The sequence below is a fragment of the Quercus suber genome, unplaced genomic scaffold (genome assembly GCF_002906115.3).
Source record: "Quercus suber isolate HL8 unplaced genomic scaffold, Cork oak 2.0 scaffold_117, whole genome shotgun sequence".
In the NCBI taxonomy this organism is placed as follows: domain Eukaryota; kingdom Viridiplantae; phylum Streptophyta; class Magnoliopsida; order Fagales; family Fagaceae; genus Quercus; species Quercus suber.
The window spans coordinates 163,742-181,811 of NW_027069582.1; the positions used below are offsets into that span (position 1 = coordinate 163,742).

The 18,070-nt window shown below is 31.9% G+C and overlaps 3 protein-coding genes across 3 annotated transcripts; all 3 read right to left on the reverse strand.

The window, feature by feature from the left end:
- Window positions 1-578: 578 nt before the first annotated feature.
- On the reverse strand, window positions 579-3,218 carry LOC112016736 (glutathione hydrolase 1-like). The gene is given in 5 exon segments (XM_065775665.1): window positions 579-1,020; window positions 1,133-1,638; window positions 1,641-1,647; window positions 2,623-2,980; window positions 3,172-3,218. Coding segments are annotated over 5 exon segments (1,158 nt in total). The 3' UTR covers window positions 579-780.
- Window positions 3,219-5,309: 2,091 nt separating this feature from the next.
- On the reverse strand, window positions 5,310-7,082 carry LOC112016641 (protein FAR1-RELATED SEQUENCE 5-like). Its single transcript, XM_024049170.2, has one exon. It carries the CDS (start codon window positions 7,080-7,082, stop codon window positions 5,310-5,312), a length of 1,773 nt encoding a protein of 590 aa, XP_023904938.2.
- A 1,396-nt stretch (window positions 7,083-8,478) lies between these two features.
- LOC111989344 (wall-associated receptor kinase 2) lies at window positions 8,479-10,366 on the reverse strand. The gene is made up of 3 exons (XM_065775681.1): window positions 9,741-10,366; window positions 9,414-9,636; window positions 8,479-8,728 (listed from the first exon to the last, which is right to left on the reverse strand). Exons 1-3 carry the CDS (start codon window positions 10,359-10,361, stop codon window positions 8,490-8,492), a joined length of 1,083 nt encoding a protein of 360 aa, XP_065631753.1. The 5' UTR covers window positions 10,362-10,366; the 3' UTR covers window positions 8,479-8,489.
- Window positions 10,367-18,070: the final 7,704 nt, after the last annotated feature.

An 18,070-nucleotide genomic window follows, 5' to 3' on the forward strand; every position in this document is an offset into this window, starting at 1 on the left:
ACTTTCAACAAATAAAATTTTCTTAATTAAATTCATTAAAACCATTGTTCAAATTTTCTTTATATGTTTGTACGGTGTTTTCTATCAAAAGGCACTTGGGTTTTGAAAAAGGTTTTCAAATTGGTTTTTAGTGAGTGAATAGTTTTGTATTGCTAACATAATTTAATTTTCTATTTAATTATAGATTTTTTTGGAGTTTTGTTCAATAAATTGTATTTTTTTCCTAATGTATCATATAATATTACATATTGTGGTACATGTTATATACTCAGGAGCTTCCCCGTGCATCGCACGGGTTAGCGACTAGTTAGAATAAATCGAACGTTCAATGTCAAGATTATAATGCTTTATAAATCATCTTCATACTCGTCCTAGATTTATTACATCTCCACGGTACTCAAATGGACACTTTCATTACCAACTAAATTGTGACACAACTAACATAGACCGCAAATTGATGATTTATTCAATGTCTGAGGAGCATCACCAGAAAAATAAACCAGAAAAAGTTCAATATTTGACACGCAAACATCGCTTTTCCGGATTAGACACTTCAATTTTTTCATATAAGAACCAAAAAGTGAACTAAATTTAAGACCTTAACTTTGGCACTAAGATGACACAACAAGATTGGATTCTGTAAAATTACATGCAAGAATTTAAGACAGCACAAAGCTAAGTTCTTCAAAAAATCAATATAATATAATATAAAAAGGTTGGATATAAGTTATTTATCTTTAAAATCTTATATACAAACCGATTCTCTACCAATGCAACAGCTTACCTGCCACCATAAAGACTAGGATCAAATGTCATATTGTCATTTATTTGTTTCTTTAATTCTTTAGCGAACTTAGGAGAGAGCATATCAGCTAGAACTTTTGACACATCAACAAAGTCAGGATCACCAAGATTCATCCTCACAGCAAATACATGTTTCAAAGCCTCAATTTCTCTATGGAACCCAAGTGTGCCAGATACGCCCAAAGGGATGGCATATTGAGAAAGAATGTTTAACATCTGTGGTAGCAGACAAATAAAGCTGGGTCAAAAAAAAATCCAAAAAAAAAAAAAAGTAGAAGAAGAAGAAAGGAAAGAATATGACACCAAAGCTGATCAGAAATATACTCACAAGTATCATTGGAGGACCCCCTGAAGGAGGAGGCATTGCAAGCAATTTAAGCCCTAAAATGTTAGCAGATATTGGTTCTTTCAATTTTACTTTATAACTTAGCAAATCCTTCATTGTCAGTATGCCTCCAACCTTCTGAATATCTCTAACCAAATTGAATCCAATTGAGCCATTATACAAGGCCACCGGACCAAATTTTGAAATTTTTCTTAGTGTATGTGCTAGTTTCTCATTGCGACAGATATCACCTGCCTGCAAAAAACTTCCATTTGAAGTAAATATATCTCTGAGTCCCTTATTGGCCAAGATCCCAGATTCTGTATTGACCATCTGCATGCGGAGATATGGTGATATCTTAAATCCCAAATGAGCATGACGCTCAGCTGGCCTCACAAGCCTCTTCCAAGGAAGCCTTCCATGTTGTTTCCAAGCTTTGTAAAGGCCTGCAAGTTCCCCTGGAATTGCTATGGAGAGGGCACCTTTACCTTTCAGAGTAGCATTGCCACATACATATTCTGATAATGAATAACTATGTAAGAGTGATTTCAAGAATCATTTACATGCAACATAAAGTTTAACAAGCAATATGAGTTCACAATTACAATTCCAATATATGTCAATTTCATCTGTATCTTAAAATGGTAAGTTTCCCAGATGTCTTCATGTTCGAAATATAAACTATGCAGATATGTATTAATTGCAACAACTAATTTTTATTTATAAGGATTATTGGGTCATAATCTTTGGACATGCATGTGCAAAAACTCTTTCAGTTTTTGGGGGAGGGGGTGGTGGTAGGGAAGTTGGGGTGGAGAATTGGACGGAGCTAAATAGAAGACCATTCATGGAAAAGAAATTGAGTGTTGTAGATGGGATGAATAAACATGGGAAATTACGCAAATTATCAGATGGTAAAGATCCATTCAGCTAGGCAATGTTTTGACTGTCTTGGGTCTTCCAGGTGCAGAATTTTATCTAGCCAAACACTGGTGCAAGCTTCTGACCATGTAAACCAGGTCCATTATTGTAATAAAAATTGAGTACTAACTAATAAGAGCTCTTCAACCAAAGCATACAACTCAAATGCTCATCAACAGTAGACATGAATGAGGTAGAAAAAATAAAAAGATTTTACTAATGTGTCCTTAGGACATACATTAATTTTTATTTTTTAAAATTTTTTTTTTTAAAATTGAAAAAATAATGACAGCTTTTTTAATTTTCAAAAAAATATTTTTAAAAATAAAAAACTTAATGTGTGCCCTTAGGGCCACACGTTAACCGGACCCATATATCATTTTTTTTTCTTTTTTAACATGCAAGAAATTTATTAAAAAGTGCCAATTGTAATGTAACCCTTGTAAGGAAGTATAAAAAGAAAGAAACCCCATTCTTTTGTTACAATTTACAATATTGAGCTTAATAGGAACTGTTTGCACTCAAGTTCAAAACCAATCCAAAGAAGATTTTAGTAAAGATATTTGGATTACCTCAGAAGCTTTCAAGGGGGCAGTTTCTCTCATATCAAAGGCTTGTGCCTTCCCACTGGATAGCCTGAGAAGCATAAAGGCTTCTCCACCAATGCCACTTGATGCTGGGCTTACAACCCCCAAGCAAAGAGCAGAAGCCACTGATGCATCAACAGCATGACCTCCTTCCCGAAGAACTTCCATCCCTATTCTGGAGCATCTACGATCATCAGTGGCAACAGCACCATGATGTGCCACAGTTACCTCATGTCTACGTTTGGTTGGACCACTGACTGCATTAAGGCTTGAAGTTGGACGCAACAGTATAAAGAAGAGAAATGTAACGGCAGGCCATAAAAAAAAAAAAAAAAAAAATGAGCTGCAGCCAAGAGATACAAGAGGGTTTAGTTCCCCAAGAAAACTAGTTATGATCAGAGGGAGTTAGATAGCTTACATGTAGATGCCATCAAGTAGAGCAAAAGATCTCAGATTATTTTGCTAGAAGATTTACTTTACACAATCAAGGAGAGGCCTAATACTAGGCCAAGAGATACAAGCAAAAGATCTCACACTTTTAAGCCCAAATCCCCACTTGCTACATATCCCGCATCTTTCATTAGCTCATTTAATCCATCCAATAAAGTGTAAAAATCCCAAGCCCATGTCAATCCAAGCACTGCCAGGAGCCTTCCTCACACCCAAATCCCTCATGGAAGTCCTAACCTTAGCTACCATGTTCCAATGACCATCAGCAGCATACATATTAGCAATCGAGACGTAGTAACCTGAATTTTCAGGCCTCATTTCTAACAGTTTCTCAGTTGCCCACTCCCCTAATTCTGTATTTCCATAAATCTGACAGGCTCCTATTAGTGTAGCCCACATGGCAGGAGTTGGCCTGTAAGGAATTGTTTTGATAATATCTTTTGCTTTGTGCAACAAACCAGCCCTGCCAAATAGATCAACCATGCAAGAGTGATGCTCCAGTTGAGGACTTATACCATAAACACAAGGCATTTTTTCAAACAGCCTCTAGATCAACCATACCATGTTCCAACAATTTGCCAATAACCATCAAAACCAGTATTTGAGTCTATTGTGAATGCAGGTGCCTAAAGCAAATCAAAATGCTCACTGTCAGTATTTAACTGCAAATAAACACCAAGGTAGATGCTGGCTGAGGAAATTCAACAAATAAAACCTTGAAAATGAAGTTTTGTGAGTAAAGTTGAGTTGAATTTGAGTATTAAAAATAAAAACTAAAAAGCCAATGGGACAACCAAAAAAACCAAAGGTAAGAGCTTTATACCACTATAGGGAGGTCATCAGAATTGTGATTTCACCCATGCATGTAGCAATAAGTGCATTTCTAATGTGTCAAAATTATTGATCAAAAAAATTGGCAAACAATTCATCCAATTGAATAGCAAACTGAATAAAAATTTTAAAAATAAATAAGGAATTAAAGAGAAAAGCCAGACGCATACCTCTGCACATCTTTCTTCAATCAGCTTCTTATCCCGACCCCCTTGTAGAATTATTGTGTCATCAAGAGAGACAGACACCTGTTATTTTATTTTACTTTTTTGAAGTTAGTTGTGTCCCAAAGAAATTCAAATATCCATTGCCCACTCTGCACAAAAACATAAACCTTTTTTGCAGTTCCAAGCATTTCAAATTGAACTTTGTCAAGGGTTAAACCACGGTCTTCAGTGATAACCTGCACAATAAAGGTCTTAGCATAAAAAGAAAAATATAAAAGAGAAAAGGTATCATTTGATAGAAGTCTGGCATTGCTTTTAAGAGTCACATGTAATTTTGAAGATAGGCCCAGAATTATTCCAGAGCTTGAATTCTATACATTATTTTGTTTACTCCATGTGGAAATATCTCAAGATTGAGAACTCTTGATTAATAACTCTTTAACTTCTTGGGCACACCATTTGTGTGTCCCAATATAAAAGTTTCTCTTTTTTATTTCTTGATTTATGGGAGGAAAAAAAAAAAAAAACCTTAAGAAAACCTTTCATAATACAGAAATATGAAGTCATTTAACTACTTAGAAAAACTCTTTTTTTTTTTGGGGGGGGTGGCGGCAGTGGATGCAATAATGTAGCTCTGCCCCCCAGATGTTTCAGTTTTGATTTTGCTTCTTGTCAAAGGGCATACATGTACTTCAACTATCTATATAGCTCAAGCATGAAGAGCACACAACCGCGGAACATCATATTGCTACCAATAATTGTGTGGCCCTCTTGAGAAAAATATTTCAATGTCCAAGGACGTATGAATTACTAGAAATACATATACTATCTCATAAGGATTTCAATATCATTGCAATTCATTAATGGTCCCTATATAGATATAAAACTAACAGTACTAGTCCTGGAATACAGAATTAGAATATCAAAATAAAAGCAGAACTAGAACAGAAAATTTCTAACCATTAAGCCACATGACTAAGAACTCGGGGTTTGCTTCTAAGATCAGTACTCAAAGAGTTTTTCATATTAGAAAACATAAAGCAAGCAACTAAAAAGAACCAATGATAACAAGATGAACTTAATACCAACTCCAATCCATTAACTCTATTCCAAAAACTAACAATGTGATAACAATAACCAAAAATGAAGTTTAACCAAAAAAGCTAACAGCTGGAAAAAAAAATTCATATGTTGTCTAGTAAATATCCCATCGACATTTCACTATTAAAGAAAATTATAAAAATTTGTTTCCAAATCAGGTGAGCCAAAAGCTGGATGTTCCATGGATTCAGGGACGTTGTCACCATCAACACGTTCACCTTGTTGAATATGTGTAGATGGACATGTGCGCCTTGTGTGTCCAACATCTTTACAACTGCTGCATCGCCTAACTTTCGCATGGTTGTGGCTGTTGCTTGTGCTACCATGGTCGCCTTTAGTCTTGACAATGGCTGGATCACGAACATTTAAGTTTGCTTTATTGGACGCAGTGCGTATCCCATCTTCAGCAGCTTCTTTACTTGAATTATAAAGTTCTTCCATGCGGCGTGTCAACCTTGCAATTTCAACCTTCAATTCTTCAAAGCCTTGTGTTGTTCTTGAACCAAAGTAACACATTTGACTACAACTAGCAGACAATGCACTAAACCGTGCCATACGTATGATATCAGGAGAAATTTGGGATTCAAGTTTGCAAGGCAGGTCGGACTTTGCTGTTTTCAGCCATCTGTCCATTATACATGTCGGTGGAATCTGTTTCAAATGTTCAACCTTCATAATAGCAAATAGGTGCCCACAAGGATATCCATATGACTCGAATAGCAAACAAGAGCACTTCATAGATTGATCAGCTTGACAATACTCAACCTCCCATCTTGAGTCAGGGGATGCATACTGAGATAAGGTGTACGTACGATAACCTTCCTTATCTATGTAGTAAAGCACAATGAATTTTTGTTCATTCAATAATTCTTCTTGAACCATGCTGAATATCTCCCTTGTGAATATAGTGGCAGCATGTTTCTCTATTTCAGCTAATCCAGTAATCAAAATAGGTTCAGTATAATTTGAAGAAAAATCTGCCCCCATCTCATTGTGTCTAATACGTGAAAGTGCCCTATCAACTTGCTGGAACAACTCATAAAGCCTAGTCTTCCTATCCAAAAATCTATTCAAGAATGCATTCATGGCTTCACAACGTTGTGTACTCCTACACCCAGAAAAAAAATGACCTCTCATGTAAGCTTCAGCCCATTTCATTTTTTTAGCATACATTTCATGCAACCATTCATGGTTATGTAAATTGTAATTGTCGACCATTTTCTTCCACATGTCTTCAAATTCATCTGGTGTAACATATCGTACCATACACCTAATAAAACTTTCATATACTTTATCATGTAGATTTGCAAAAGCATTCCTTTCAAGATGCCACACACATAAACGATGTCGAGACTTTGGAAAAACCGTTTTAATAGCTTTACTCATTGCTTTGTCCCCATCTGTCACGACTGAAATAGGAGTCTTATTGTTCATTGCTACAAGCATATTTTGCAACACCCAAGTATATGTTTCGATGGTCTCATCAACCAATAGTCCAAAACCAAATACTATAGTTTGCCGGTGGTGGTTGACTCCTACCAATATAACAAGGGGTTTTTTGTATACATTCGTCTTATATGTTGTATCAAATGCGACTACATCTCCAAAACATGCATAATCTAAGCGACTTTGAGAATCTGTCCAAAACAGATTAGCCAAACGGCTTTCTTCATCAGTAGTGTATTGAAAAAAAAATGAGGAGTCCATGTCTGCTTTTGCTTGTAAATATGCCAAAGCACATTCAGCATCACCATCTCGCGTACTATTGTTGCGAATTGTCGCTAGATAATTGTAGAGGTCTTTTGAAGTGAACCCTATATTCTCGTATCCTCCAGCTTGTTGGATCATATGATCCATGATTTGATTTGATTTGACCCCAACATTATGCAATGCCATAATCTGAGCCTTATCAGAATCCTTAATAGTCCTGTGTGAACGGAGAAATTGAGTCTCCAATTGCGGAACTAAGTCATNTAACACTAAAAATTAAAGAAACAATTACAAGCTATTACAAAAAATTTATCCAAGTATATTTCATGGGTTCATCCCCACTTCCTTTATCATGGATAGTATTCATAAAATAAATAAATAAATAAATAATTTATATTGTTATTGCTAGCTACTTATCCTCCCCCCCCCCCCCCCCTTCCCCCTTCTTTTATCATTATAGGGCCTACTTCAAATAGTATTGAAATATCATCCAACTGACAATTCTCATTAGGGAGAATTTATCTTCGTTGGTTTTTTTTTTCTTTAAAAATTAATTTTAGAAATATATATATCTTAGTTGAAGATGGAATCATGTAAGATGTTGAATTAACTTGTTTTTTAATATATAATTTGAAGTTGCATATTAGGAATTAATGAGGGAATTGAATCATGAATGTCTCGGTCGGAAACATTACAAAATGCTAGTTAAGGTATGATACTCTTAACAAATCAACCCAAATTTATGTTTTATAGATTTAAAATTTTATTTAGCTAAATTTAATATTAATAAATACTTTTACATAAGATAAGCTTTATTCATAGAATAACCCAAACATAATTAAGTATTATAAATACCCGGTTGTCATAATAATTCATTTTATTCAAGCTATTAAAAAAAGAGTAATGCTACAGTTACAAACTATTTTACAATATTTTTACAAACTGTTGATGTGACCAGCTTTTTATTAGTTTTCATCTAGGCCCGCCATTACATCACTTTTTTATTTACCAATAATTACTCATCATATCAGTAATTTGTAAACTTTTTTGTAAAAAAGTTTGTATCTCTAGTATTACTCTTAAAAAAATAACTATTAAAATTTAGAGAAATGATATGTCTACAACAATTTTACAACAAATCCTAAGTGGCAAGTTGTTACTGGTTATTATTGTTGGGGCAAAAAAGTAATCTTAGTGTTGGTTTCAAATTTGAACCAATAACAACTAACCACATGAGATTTGTTGTAAAAATGTTGTAAAATTATTGTAGATGTAGCATCTCTCTAAAATTTAATGTTACATTTTAAATTGTTATGGAGATCCTTTGAGTACATAATGTGTGAAATCCAACACTTCATCCTGGTCATTGGGTGAGTTGGGCCGAATGGTACCTCACTAAGCCTTAAGTGCTTGGAGGAATGCAGATCACGAGTTAAAAAAAAAAAAAAAAAAAAAAAAATTAGAAACCATCCTAGTTCTCTTCACAACATTGTCCACAATGATATAGAAAAAGTGCAAAAAAAAAAGAAAAAAAAAAGAAACTAAAAATAAATATGTATAAAAGCAGCAATGAGAAGCTTAATTCACACACAATCAAAGCAAATTCCACAGGAATATATTAACCGAAACATGCAAGGGTGCAATACAGTAAATATACTTACCAACCAGAACCAAGCGGTTAAGTTTTGATTGATTGGTAACACAGAGTTCCACTCCTGCACTTCGGTCCAAATGGTATCCCTTGAAGCAAAAACACGTAAAATTCCCTAATCCGTTAATGCACTTTTGTCCAGGGAGATTGCAGTTATTGGGGTTTTCACATTCGTTGATATCTGTAGATGTAAAGCTCATGGCTAAGTAACTTGACTCGTACTATAATGAATCAAAGGCAATGACACATTGACACATTCAAGACCGTGATTTAAAATTAAATAAATAAATAAAGCAGTGACTTTTATTATTATTATTATTATTATTATTATTCCTCCTAAAAAAACAATGATGTTATTATTAAAATGAAAAAAATAAAAAGTAATACAACATTAGAATTCAATTGAAAATACGAGATGTCAACAGGGTGGAGAAGACCCACATAGCGTGGGAGCACAGAAGGTCTATGATGGGAAAAAATATTTTATAACAAATAATATTATGTTATCTGTATCAAAATCAAATAAACAAAAAATATGTGTATAAAAATAACTACCAACTAACACATGTTTTTTAATTATTAGTAAGTTAATTATTTTTGTGTTGACCGTTGACATGGTATTATTTGATACCAAATACTTTCTCTTAAGATAAAGTGTGGTAGAATCTTAGAAGTATTTTGTTATTCGTAATGTGATGGTTTCATTAAATGATTAAATTTAAGATTTTCTAAAGGTTTAAACTTTTGTATTAATTGGTAATTTATTATATATAAATAAATAATAAATAGCATAGGTATAAAATGATTTAATTTTTTTTTCATAAAAAATAAAAAAAAATTTATATAAAAAATAATGTAAATAATACCTTGGCAACCTTGAGGGAGGTATGGATTCCCATGGTAGCCGTCCTTGCACTTGCAGCGGTACCCGGTGTCAGAATTGTAACATGTGCTATTACCTCCACATCGGTTTTCAGCATCTTCATTACAAGACTCAGTACCAATCGTCCAATCAAGAACCATGGGCATCATTTTATGTCCCGTAGACTGGTAAGGGAACCAACAGAAAAATTGAACACGCCTTTTTTGCTAACAAAGGCATAGCCACAAGGATTGAAATTCCGCACTTCAGTGTGATTTTTAAAACTAAAGGATCTGATAGTAATATTTCTTAACGCAATAGGAATATCTACCTCGCAACACCCAACACCAGAGCAGAACCCATCGACCATGTACCTTGTGCTTCCACAAGCGGTCGTGCATCCGGTGGTGTAACTTTCATTTTGCTGGAAACCTCCAAGGTATGCGTAAGTGTCACACCCAACAACCACAAACTTGTTTTGGGTGTTAGAGACGCTGAAATTGTGGTAGGACTTGAGCCACGGTGCGCTGGAGGTAATATCCCGCACACCATGTTCATAACAGTCATGGGCAATATACATCAATATGTCCATTTGGCCTTGGAGGGAAATCTTTGTAACAGTGATGGTTCCAGACAATGGTTGCGTTTTTCCAGACGAGTTGCTAGAACAATTGACGTAAAAATAACGATCTATGTAACAACCTTCTCTTAGGCCAAATGGATATGGAATTTCCACATCTCCACACCTGTCCGGGCAGCCGGGCAGCGCAATTGGAAGTGCTACTGCTGCGGCTGCCAATTCAAGAAATATCACAGCAACACAAGTGACTTGTATAAGAATCCCAAGGAAACCCATATCCCCACTGTTACGGAGAAAAGGAGGTAAGAAACCAAGAATATTGTGGTTGTGCGCGGAAAACTTTCCATAAAGGATGGACTTTTTTATAGGCATAAATTACGGAACTATAACTTGTATTCGTACTTGTCAAATTGTAAATAGTAGTGTCTTAGACTTGGAAAGTTGTAGTCCAGCATCTCCAATGATATAGTTAAACCCAAAATTCTTTCTATAATAAAAAATGAAACCATAATTTATTGCTCCAACAGCCTCTCTACTTCTCAAAAAGTTTTTTGCTGAACAGTAACTCATCAAGTTTGATGAGTTACTGTAGATTAGCAAAATAATTTATCACAATAAAAAAATTCTAGAGCTAACTTTTTTGTGCCCGCATGAGTAAAAGAAGAATTAAAAAAATATTGAAGAAATAATGAAGAGATAATACTTTAATAGAATAGAGAAAATATAGAGAAACTATTGAAAAATGTATTTTATAAAGTGAGTAGATAAAAGATAAAAATCATTATTCACTCTCCAAATAATACAAAAAATTAAAAAACTTGTTGGAAATACTCTTAGGATTGTAAATAGTAAATAGTACTTCCAAAGACTTCGAAAGTCGTAATCTTAGAATTTTGGACTATATGATGCAAATGGCAGAATAACAAACTAAACGTGTAGTGATTGAACATGTAACAGTGAGGGCGTTTGGCCTCTGCGTTTTCAGTGTGCGTCCACGTTTGAGTTTTTCCTTTTTTTTTTTTCCTGGCCAGTGAACAGTAAAATCACATGATTTTACTGTTCAGAGGAAAAAAACACTGTTCATGCACTGTTTAGCACTGTTTACAACACTGTTCATGCACTAAAAAATATTAAAAATGGGTCCCACAGTACTATTTACACATTTAAAAATTATTTTGCTACAGTGTTTTCAGTTTTCAGTTGTCAGTTTTAGCAACAATAAGTTCAATCCAAACGGACCCAATAATGTTATCTAGGTCCCTTTTTTTAAATGGAAAATTATTAGGTATTCCCGGAATACCATAAATGCGTACTTCTTCATCTCACATAAATGGTGGATTCTACCATGAATTTAATTAGTAGAACCCTTCATTCATATGAGAGGAGGAGTATGCATTTATGGTACTTCAAGAGTACACAATAATTTCCCTTTTTAAACCAAGCCAGAATGAATATGTAAAAATCATGTAGTCTAGGTCCGTTTTATGTTACCTATTTATTTTTCCTCAAAATAAATTAGAAAAAAATAGAGAGACTAATTTATAAGTTCAGATCTATGTGTAATGATCCTTTGCAATAATCAAGAAAAATCAATAAAAGTTATTTTTATACATATTTATTCAAGTTTAAAGTACATAACTTTAATATATTTTTAAATTAGACATTTAAATTTCATTTCCCTCCATTTTAGTCTTTCAACTATAATCTAAGTATCAATTTAGTCATTTTGTCAATTTTGTCCAATCTCACCATAAATTTTAGATTTTTCACTTTATAAAACGATGTTGTTTTAGTGAATTCTATGAGGTGGATTAAATGGAAGAGCTAAATTTAAAATGACTGAAAATTAAAGGACTCAAATTTTAAAAAAAAAAATTGAAAAAAAAAAAAAAAAAACATTGCAAAAAAGCACTGAGTTGAGAACAATGCAAAATTTGAGTAAAATTTGCAATTTAGCCTATATTTAATGAGTTTTATTCAATAAATCAATTAGATAATTTATAAAGAAGGATAAACCTAATTTAATTAAAATTTATTTAGAGAAAATCAAACCTAAATTAATCCAAACTTTATACAGTGTATTTTGTGTATTGTTGCATTATCGTAAAAAAAAAATAATAATAATAAAATTTAAAAAAAAAGCTGTGAATTATAATTTGTTCAAGAGGTTTAAAGTCTGTGCTGTATATTCAAGAATTAGGCTATTTTGGTTATACACCATTATAAGTTTCTTTATAACCTTCTCATCTCTTCCCGTGTTAAAAATATTTAGTATTCTAAAAACAAAACATAATTTCACACTAGTTAAAACTCCAAAAAATTGTCAGGCCCTATACTTTCTTAGAAGAGAGGAAAGTATCACTAATCTTCACACTAAGACTTTAAGCCAGTAAAATGTTTCAAAAAGTCATTGGCCCATGACAAGGAAAATTAAGGTCTCATGTCTCCTCAAAAGGACAAAATTAAGGTCTTGTGGGTCACTTTATTAACTAGCTTGAATTGTGGTTTGTGGAACTCTTGTTACTTGTCAAAAGCATGGAAAATTTAATCTCTTGTGGGTTACAGTATTTTTATTATTTATTTATTTTTTGAATGGATGGTTCAACTTTTTTTTTTTTTTTTTTTTTTTTTTTTTGTATAAGAACTAGTTTTGAAAGTGAAAAAAAAAAAAAAAAAATCAGATTATCGGGCTCAAATTTAAGAAACTAAAAACTCCTTGTACACAAGAATCATAATAATCCCATATGCTCTAGATCTAGATCCACTCGTATTGATACCTATAGTGGATAAATTTGTCTCTTTCTATTTAGGACCATTAGCTTCTAAAAATAATAAACCTATGACATTTATGCTAGACATTTAGCACATTGTAAAGGACCCACCCACCTAGCAAATAAGAAATAAGGCATCCTCTTGGCATAATTGTTGAATTGCTCAGTTCTTATTTGCTATAGAAAGAGTAAAAAAAGACGTGAAACTTAAAAGAACCAATTAAAAACAAGTCAAAGTTAGATGTGTAATTTGTAATTTAGTTTTCGTTTAATAAGTATTAATGAATAAAAATTCAATTAGAGACCTTTTAGAGCAAGGTTTTGAAACCTGGACTGGACCATACGGTCCGACTGGAAAAATATCGTACCTCTCAGTTGTGAGGTTTTTTTAGCTTCAACAACCACTCTATGGGAAAAAAGCAGGGACCCGTGTGAACTGTCGTCGGACCGTATGATTTTGAGAACCGTGACCGGTTTTTGAAGTTCGGACGATTTCTTTTTGTTTTAACTTTTCCGGTGAATTTTGGCCAATACACCGGTATGAAGTTATAATCAGATTTAGAAGAAATGAAAGAACACAAAGAAGAACAAAGATCGGAAGGACATCTGATAATTTTAGATCTTGAACAAAGGGATTTGTAAGGAAAAAAAAAAAAAGAACTAGAGAAGAAGAAGACAAGTTCCTCAAAAAAAAGAAAAAGAAAAAAAAGAGAAGAACACAATGAAGCAAGGTCTGCGCCCAGTTGAAGCAGCAGCCAATAGGTTGCCAACACAGTTACCGATCACACCTTCGTCTTCTGCTGCTGCTTCTTCTTCTTTTTTTTTTTTTTTTCTTCTTCTCTTTCTTTTTTCCGTTGATGGAGATCACTCTGTAATTTCCTCTTTTTCGCTGACTACTACTACTATGTGTTCTCTTTCTTTTTTTGTTACTCTTTTTGAATTCCGAAGTCCCTCATGTGGCTAATGTTGGAATGATGAAAGGTTTTAATTTTTTAATAAAAGAAAAAAAAATTTAGCCATTAGATTCAATTTTTTTTTTCAGCTACCCAGCATGATGTGACATGCATTGGTAGGTGCATTAAATATTTTAAGTATTTTTTAGAGGAATAATATTCCAGGCACAAATTATTTTACAATATTTTTACAAAATGTTGACGTAGCTAACTTCTTATTAATTTTTATCTAAGCTCACCATCAATATCACATTTTTATTTATCAATAATCACTCACCATATTAGTAGTTTGTAAAATTTTTTGTTAAATAATTTGTATCACTAACATTATTCTTTTAAGAGTAATGTAGTATCACAATATTTTACACAATTTTTTGCTATGACACATGGCAAAGTGTGAGTAATGAAAAAAAAAATTATGGGTTTACATCTCTATCACTCACATCTCGTCACGTGAAAAATTGTTGCAAAATTTGTATAAAATGTTACGGTACTATTATTGCTCTAATTTTAATTAATATTTACAGTTAAGTATATAATAATTATTAAATAATTATTTCAATTTAAAATTATTAAATATTTTATTTTATTTTATTTGAGTGTCTTTCTAATTCTTATATAATAATAATAATAATAATAATAATAATAATAATAATTACGATTATTATTATTATTATTACAAGTTTAACTAATCAATATATAAATAAATAAATAGATATTATATTTAAATTTGCTTAGGATTTGATATTTATTATTTGTCTTGTAAAAGTTATGATATGAAAATATATATTTGAAATATAAATATTTATATTTAATTGGATTATTTTAGTTAAATTTTCTATTTATACTAATTTAATATATTTATTTATATTAAAATAATTACTAAATTAATTATAACGTAATCACGGTTCGACCCCAGTTCAACCTCAAAAACTTTGAACCTCTCTCTTTTACAGTTCAATGAACGGTCCAGGTCTGAAAACCTTATTTTAGAGTAGAATATACATATTAATTGAAATTGGTTCAAGGAAACATAATCAAACCTAAATTAAAATTTATTTAATGTTAGGTTGCTTTATTTGAAAAGATAGTATATTCTAATTGGATATAACTAGAAATGGAGACATCAAGGATTTTAATCTTCCCTCTTCTATATAACTATTGAATTAAAAAAAAAAAAAAAAAAAAAAAACTTCAAAAGATGTGGTACTATTATAGAAGACTTTAATCCTGATAATGTTGCAATAAGTCTTTGATTAGTGTTCGTGAAATAAATTTAGACTTGGAAAGTAATGGCCACTTGGTCCCACTATCAACTAGCGTGACTTTTGAGCCCTATAATTCTTTGATGATATACAACTACTCTTTTCAAGTCATTGATTCTCTAAATTCATTCAAACTTGAAAACCTGTGTTATGGGAGAATATACTTCAAAACCTGTGCCAAGATTTTTATAGCTCAATTAGTTGACACCTCCTAGTATCTCCATGATTCAAAGCCTTCTCATTTGTTATAACTATGGAATTATCCAATAGACTTCAAAAGATGTGATTATGTTAAAAGACTTTAATTTTAATTATATTGAATGAGTCTTTGGTTAGTGTTCAAAAATTCAATTTAGACTTGGAAAATAATGGTATCATGGTCTAGCTATTAACTATAATGACTTTTGGACTATATAATTATTTGCTAAAGATTCATGCTAGATTTTTTCCTTTTTTTGAGAGTTTTAACCTATAGCGTCTACTCCTGGTGATAGCTCTTTATCATTAGACCAAGACACTAATCGGTTTTTGATGTAGATAGAGATTGAACCCTAGATTTCTTATTCAACTATCGAGACTTTATCAGCTGAACTAACTGGAACCCACGTTTCATGCTAGATTGTACTAGGAGAAAACGTGTTAATTATCCTGGTAAGTTTCAAATTAGTGTTTTAATAAGATATCTATGGTGAGCCAAACACAATAATTTCTTTGAAGGGAGGAAACTAACACTAATCTCATTCTTCTTCCAACTGTTTTTCGTAATGAATTAATTTCTAACTGGTTCAACCCAGTGGGAGACCATAACCACGATTATCAGCCACAACACAATTATAATCCCCAGTTTTAGCGTATTTTAAGGGTTCTTTAGCTTCTCAGCTTTCATTATCTTAGAAAAGACTTTAATCGAGTAAAATGTTTCAAAAAGTCTTTGGTCCATGACATGGAAAATTAAGGTCTCGTGTCTCCTCAAAAAGAAAAAAAATTAAAGTCTTGTGGGTCACTCAATTAACTAGCATGAATTGTGGTTTGTGGAACTCGTCATTTGTCAAAGGCATGGAAAATTTAATCTCTTGTGGGTTACAGTATTTTTATTATTTATTTATATTTTGACTGAATGGGCTACTCTATTTTATTTATTTATAAGAACTAGGTTTTTTTTTTTTTTTTTTTGGATAGGTATAAGAACTAGTTTTGAAAGTGAAAAAAATCAGATTATCGGGCTCAGATTTAAGAAACTAAAAACTCCTTTTACACAAGAATCATAATAATCCCATATGCTTTAGATCTAGATTCACTCATATTGATACCTATAGTGGATATATTTGTCTCTTTCTATTTAGGACCATTAGCTTATAAAAATAATAAACCCATGACATTTATGCTAGACATTTAGCATATTGTAAAGGACCCACCCACCCAGGAAATAAGAAATAAAGCATCCTCTTGGCATAATTGTTGAATTGCTTAGTTCTCATTTGCTATAGAAAGAGTAAAAAAGACCGGGAAAAAGAGCGAAACTTAAAAGAACCAAATTAAAAATAAGTCAAAGTTAGATGCGTAATTTTTAATTTAGTTTTCGTTTAATAAGTATTAATGAATAAAAAGTCAATTAGAGACCTTTTAGAGCAAGGTTTTGAAACCCGGACCAGACCATACTGTCAAACTAGAAAAACATCGAACCTCTTAGATTTGCAGTTTTTTTTAGCTTCAATAACCGCTCTATGGAAAAAAAGCAGAGACCCATGTGAACCATGGTCGAACTATGACTGGTTTTTGAAGTTTGGACGGTTTCTTTTTGTTTAAGCTTTTCCTGTGAATTTTGGCCAACACATCGGTATGAAGTTATGATCAGATCTAGAAGAAATGAAAGAACATGAAAAAGAACAAAGATTGGAAGGCAATCTGATAATTTCAGATCTTGAACAAAGTGATTTGTAAAGAAAAAAAAAAAAGAACCAGAGAAGAAGAAGGCAAGTTCCTAAAAAAAAAAAAAAAAAAAAAGAACACAACGAAGCAAGGCTTGCGCCCAGCAGCCAGCAGGTTGCCAACATAGTCACCAACCACGGCTTTGTCTTCTATTACTACTGCTTCTTTTTATTTTTTATTTTTTTTATTCTTCTCTTTCTTTTTTCCGTTGATGGAGATCACTCTGTAATTTCCTCTTTTCGTTGAATACTACTGCTATGTGTTCTCTTACTTTCTTTTGTTACTTTGTTATTCCTTTTGAATTCTCAAGTCCCTCACGTGGCTAACGTTGGAATGATGAAAGGTTTTAATTTTTTTAATAAAAGCAAAAAAAAAATTTCAACCATTAGTTTCAGATTTTTTATTTTTTATTTTTATTTTTCAGCTGCCTAGCATGATGTGACATGCATTGGTAGGTGCATTAAATATTTTAAGTATTTTTAAGAGGATTAATGCTCTGGGCACAAATTATTTTATAATATTTTTACAAAATGTTGATGTGGCTAACCTCTTATTGATTTTCATTTAGGCCCACCATTAATATCACATTTTTATTTATAAATAATCACTCATCACATCAGTAGTTTGTAAAGTTTTTTGTAAAATAATTTGTATTTCTAGCATTATTCTTTTAAGAGTAATGTAGTATCACAATATTTTACATAATTTTTTGCTATAATTTCACACATGACAAAATGTGAGTAATGAAAAAAAAATTTATGGGTCTACATCTCTACCACTCACATCTCGTCACATGGGAAATTATGGCAAAATTTGTATAAAATGTTATGGTACTATTATTGCTCTAATTTTAATTAATATTTGCAGTTAAGTATATAATAATTATTAAATAATTATTTCAATTTAAAATTATTAAATAATTTATTTTATTTTATTTGATTTTCTTTCTAATTCTTATATAATAATAATAATAATAATAATAATAATAATAATAATAATAATTATTATTATTATTATTATTATTATTACAAGTTTAACGAATCAATATATAAATAAATAAATAGATATTATATTTAAATTTGCTTAGGATTTGATATTTCTTATTTGTCTTGTAAAAGTTATGATATGAAAATATATATTTGAAATATAAATATTTATATTTA

Coding starts and splice junctions, on each gene's coding strand:
- LOC112016641 (XM_024049170.2), bottom strand. CDS start 7,082: ATGGCATTGCATAATGTTGGGGTCAAATCAAATCAAATCATGGATCAT.
- LOC111989344 (XM_065775681.1), bottom strand. CDS start 10,361: ATGCCTATAAAAAAGTCCATCCTTTATGGAAAGTTTTCCGCGCACAAC. Junction 9,637..9,740: donor CTGGTGTTGGGTGTTGCGAG/GTAGATATTCCT, acceptor TGCCTTTGTTAG/CAAAAAAGGCGTGTTCAATT. Junction 8,729..9,413: donor CCTCCCTCAAGGTTGCCAAG/GTATTATTTACA, acceptor TTACATCTACAG/ATATCAACGAATGTGAAAAC.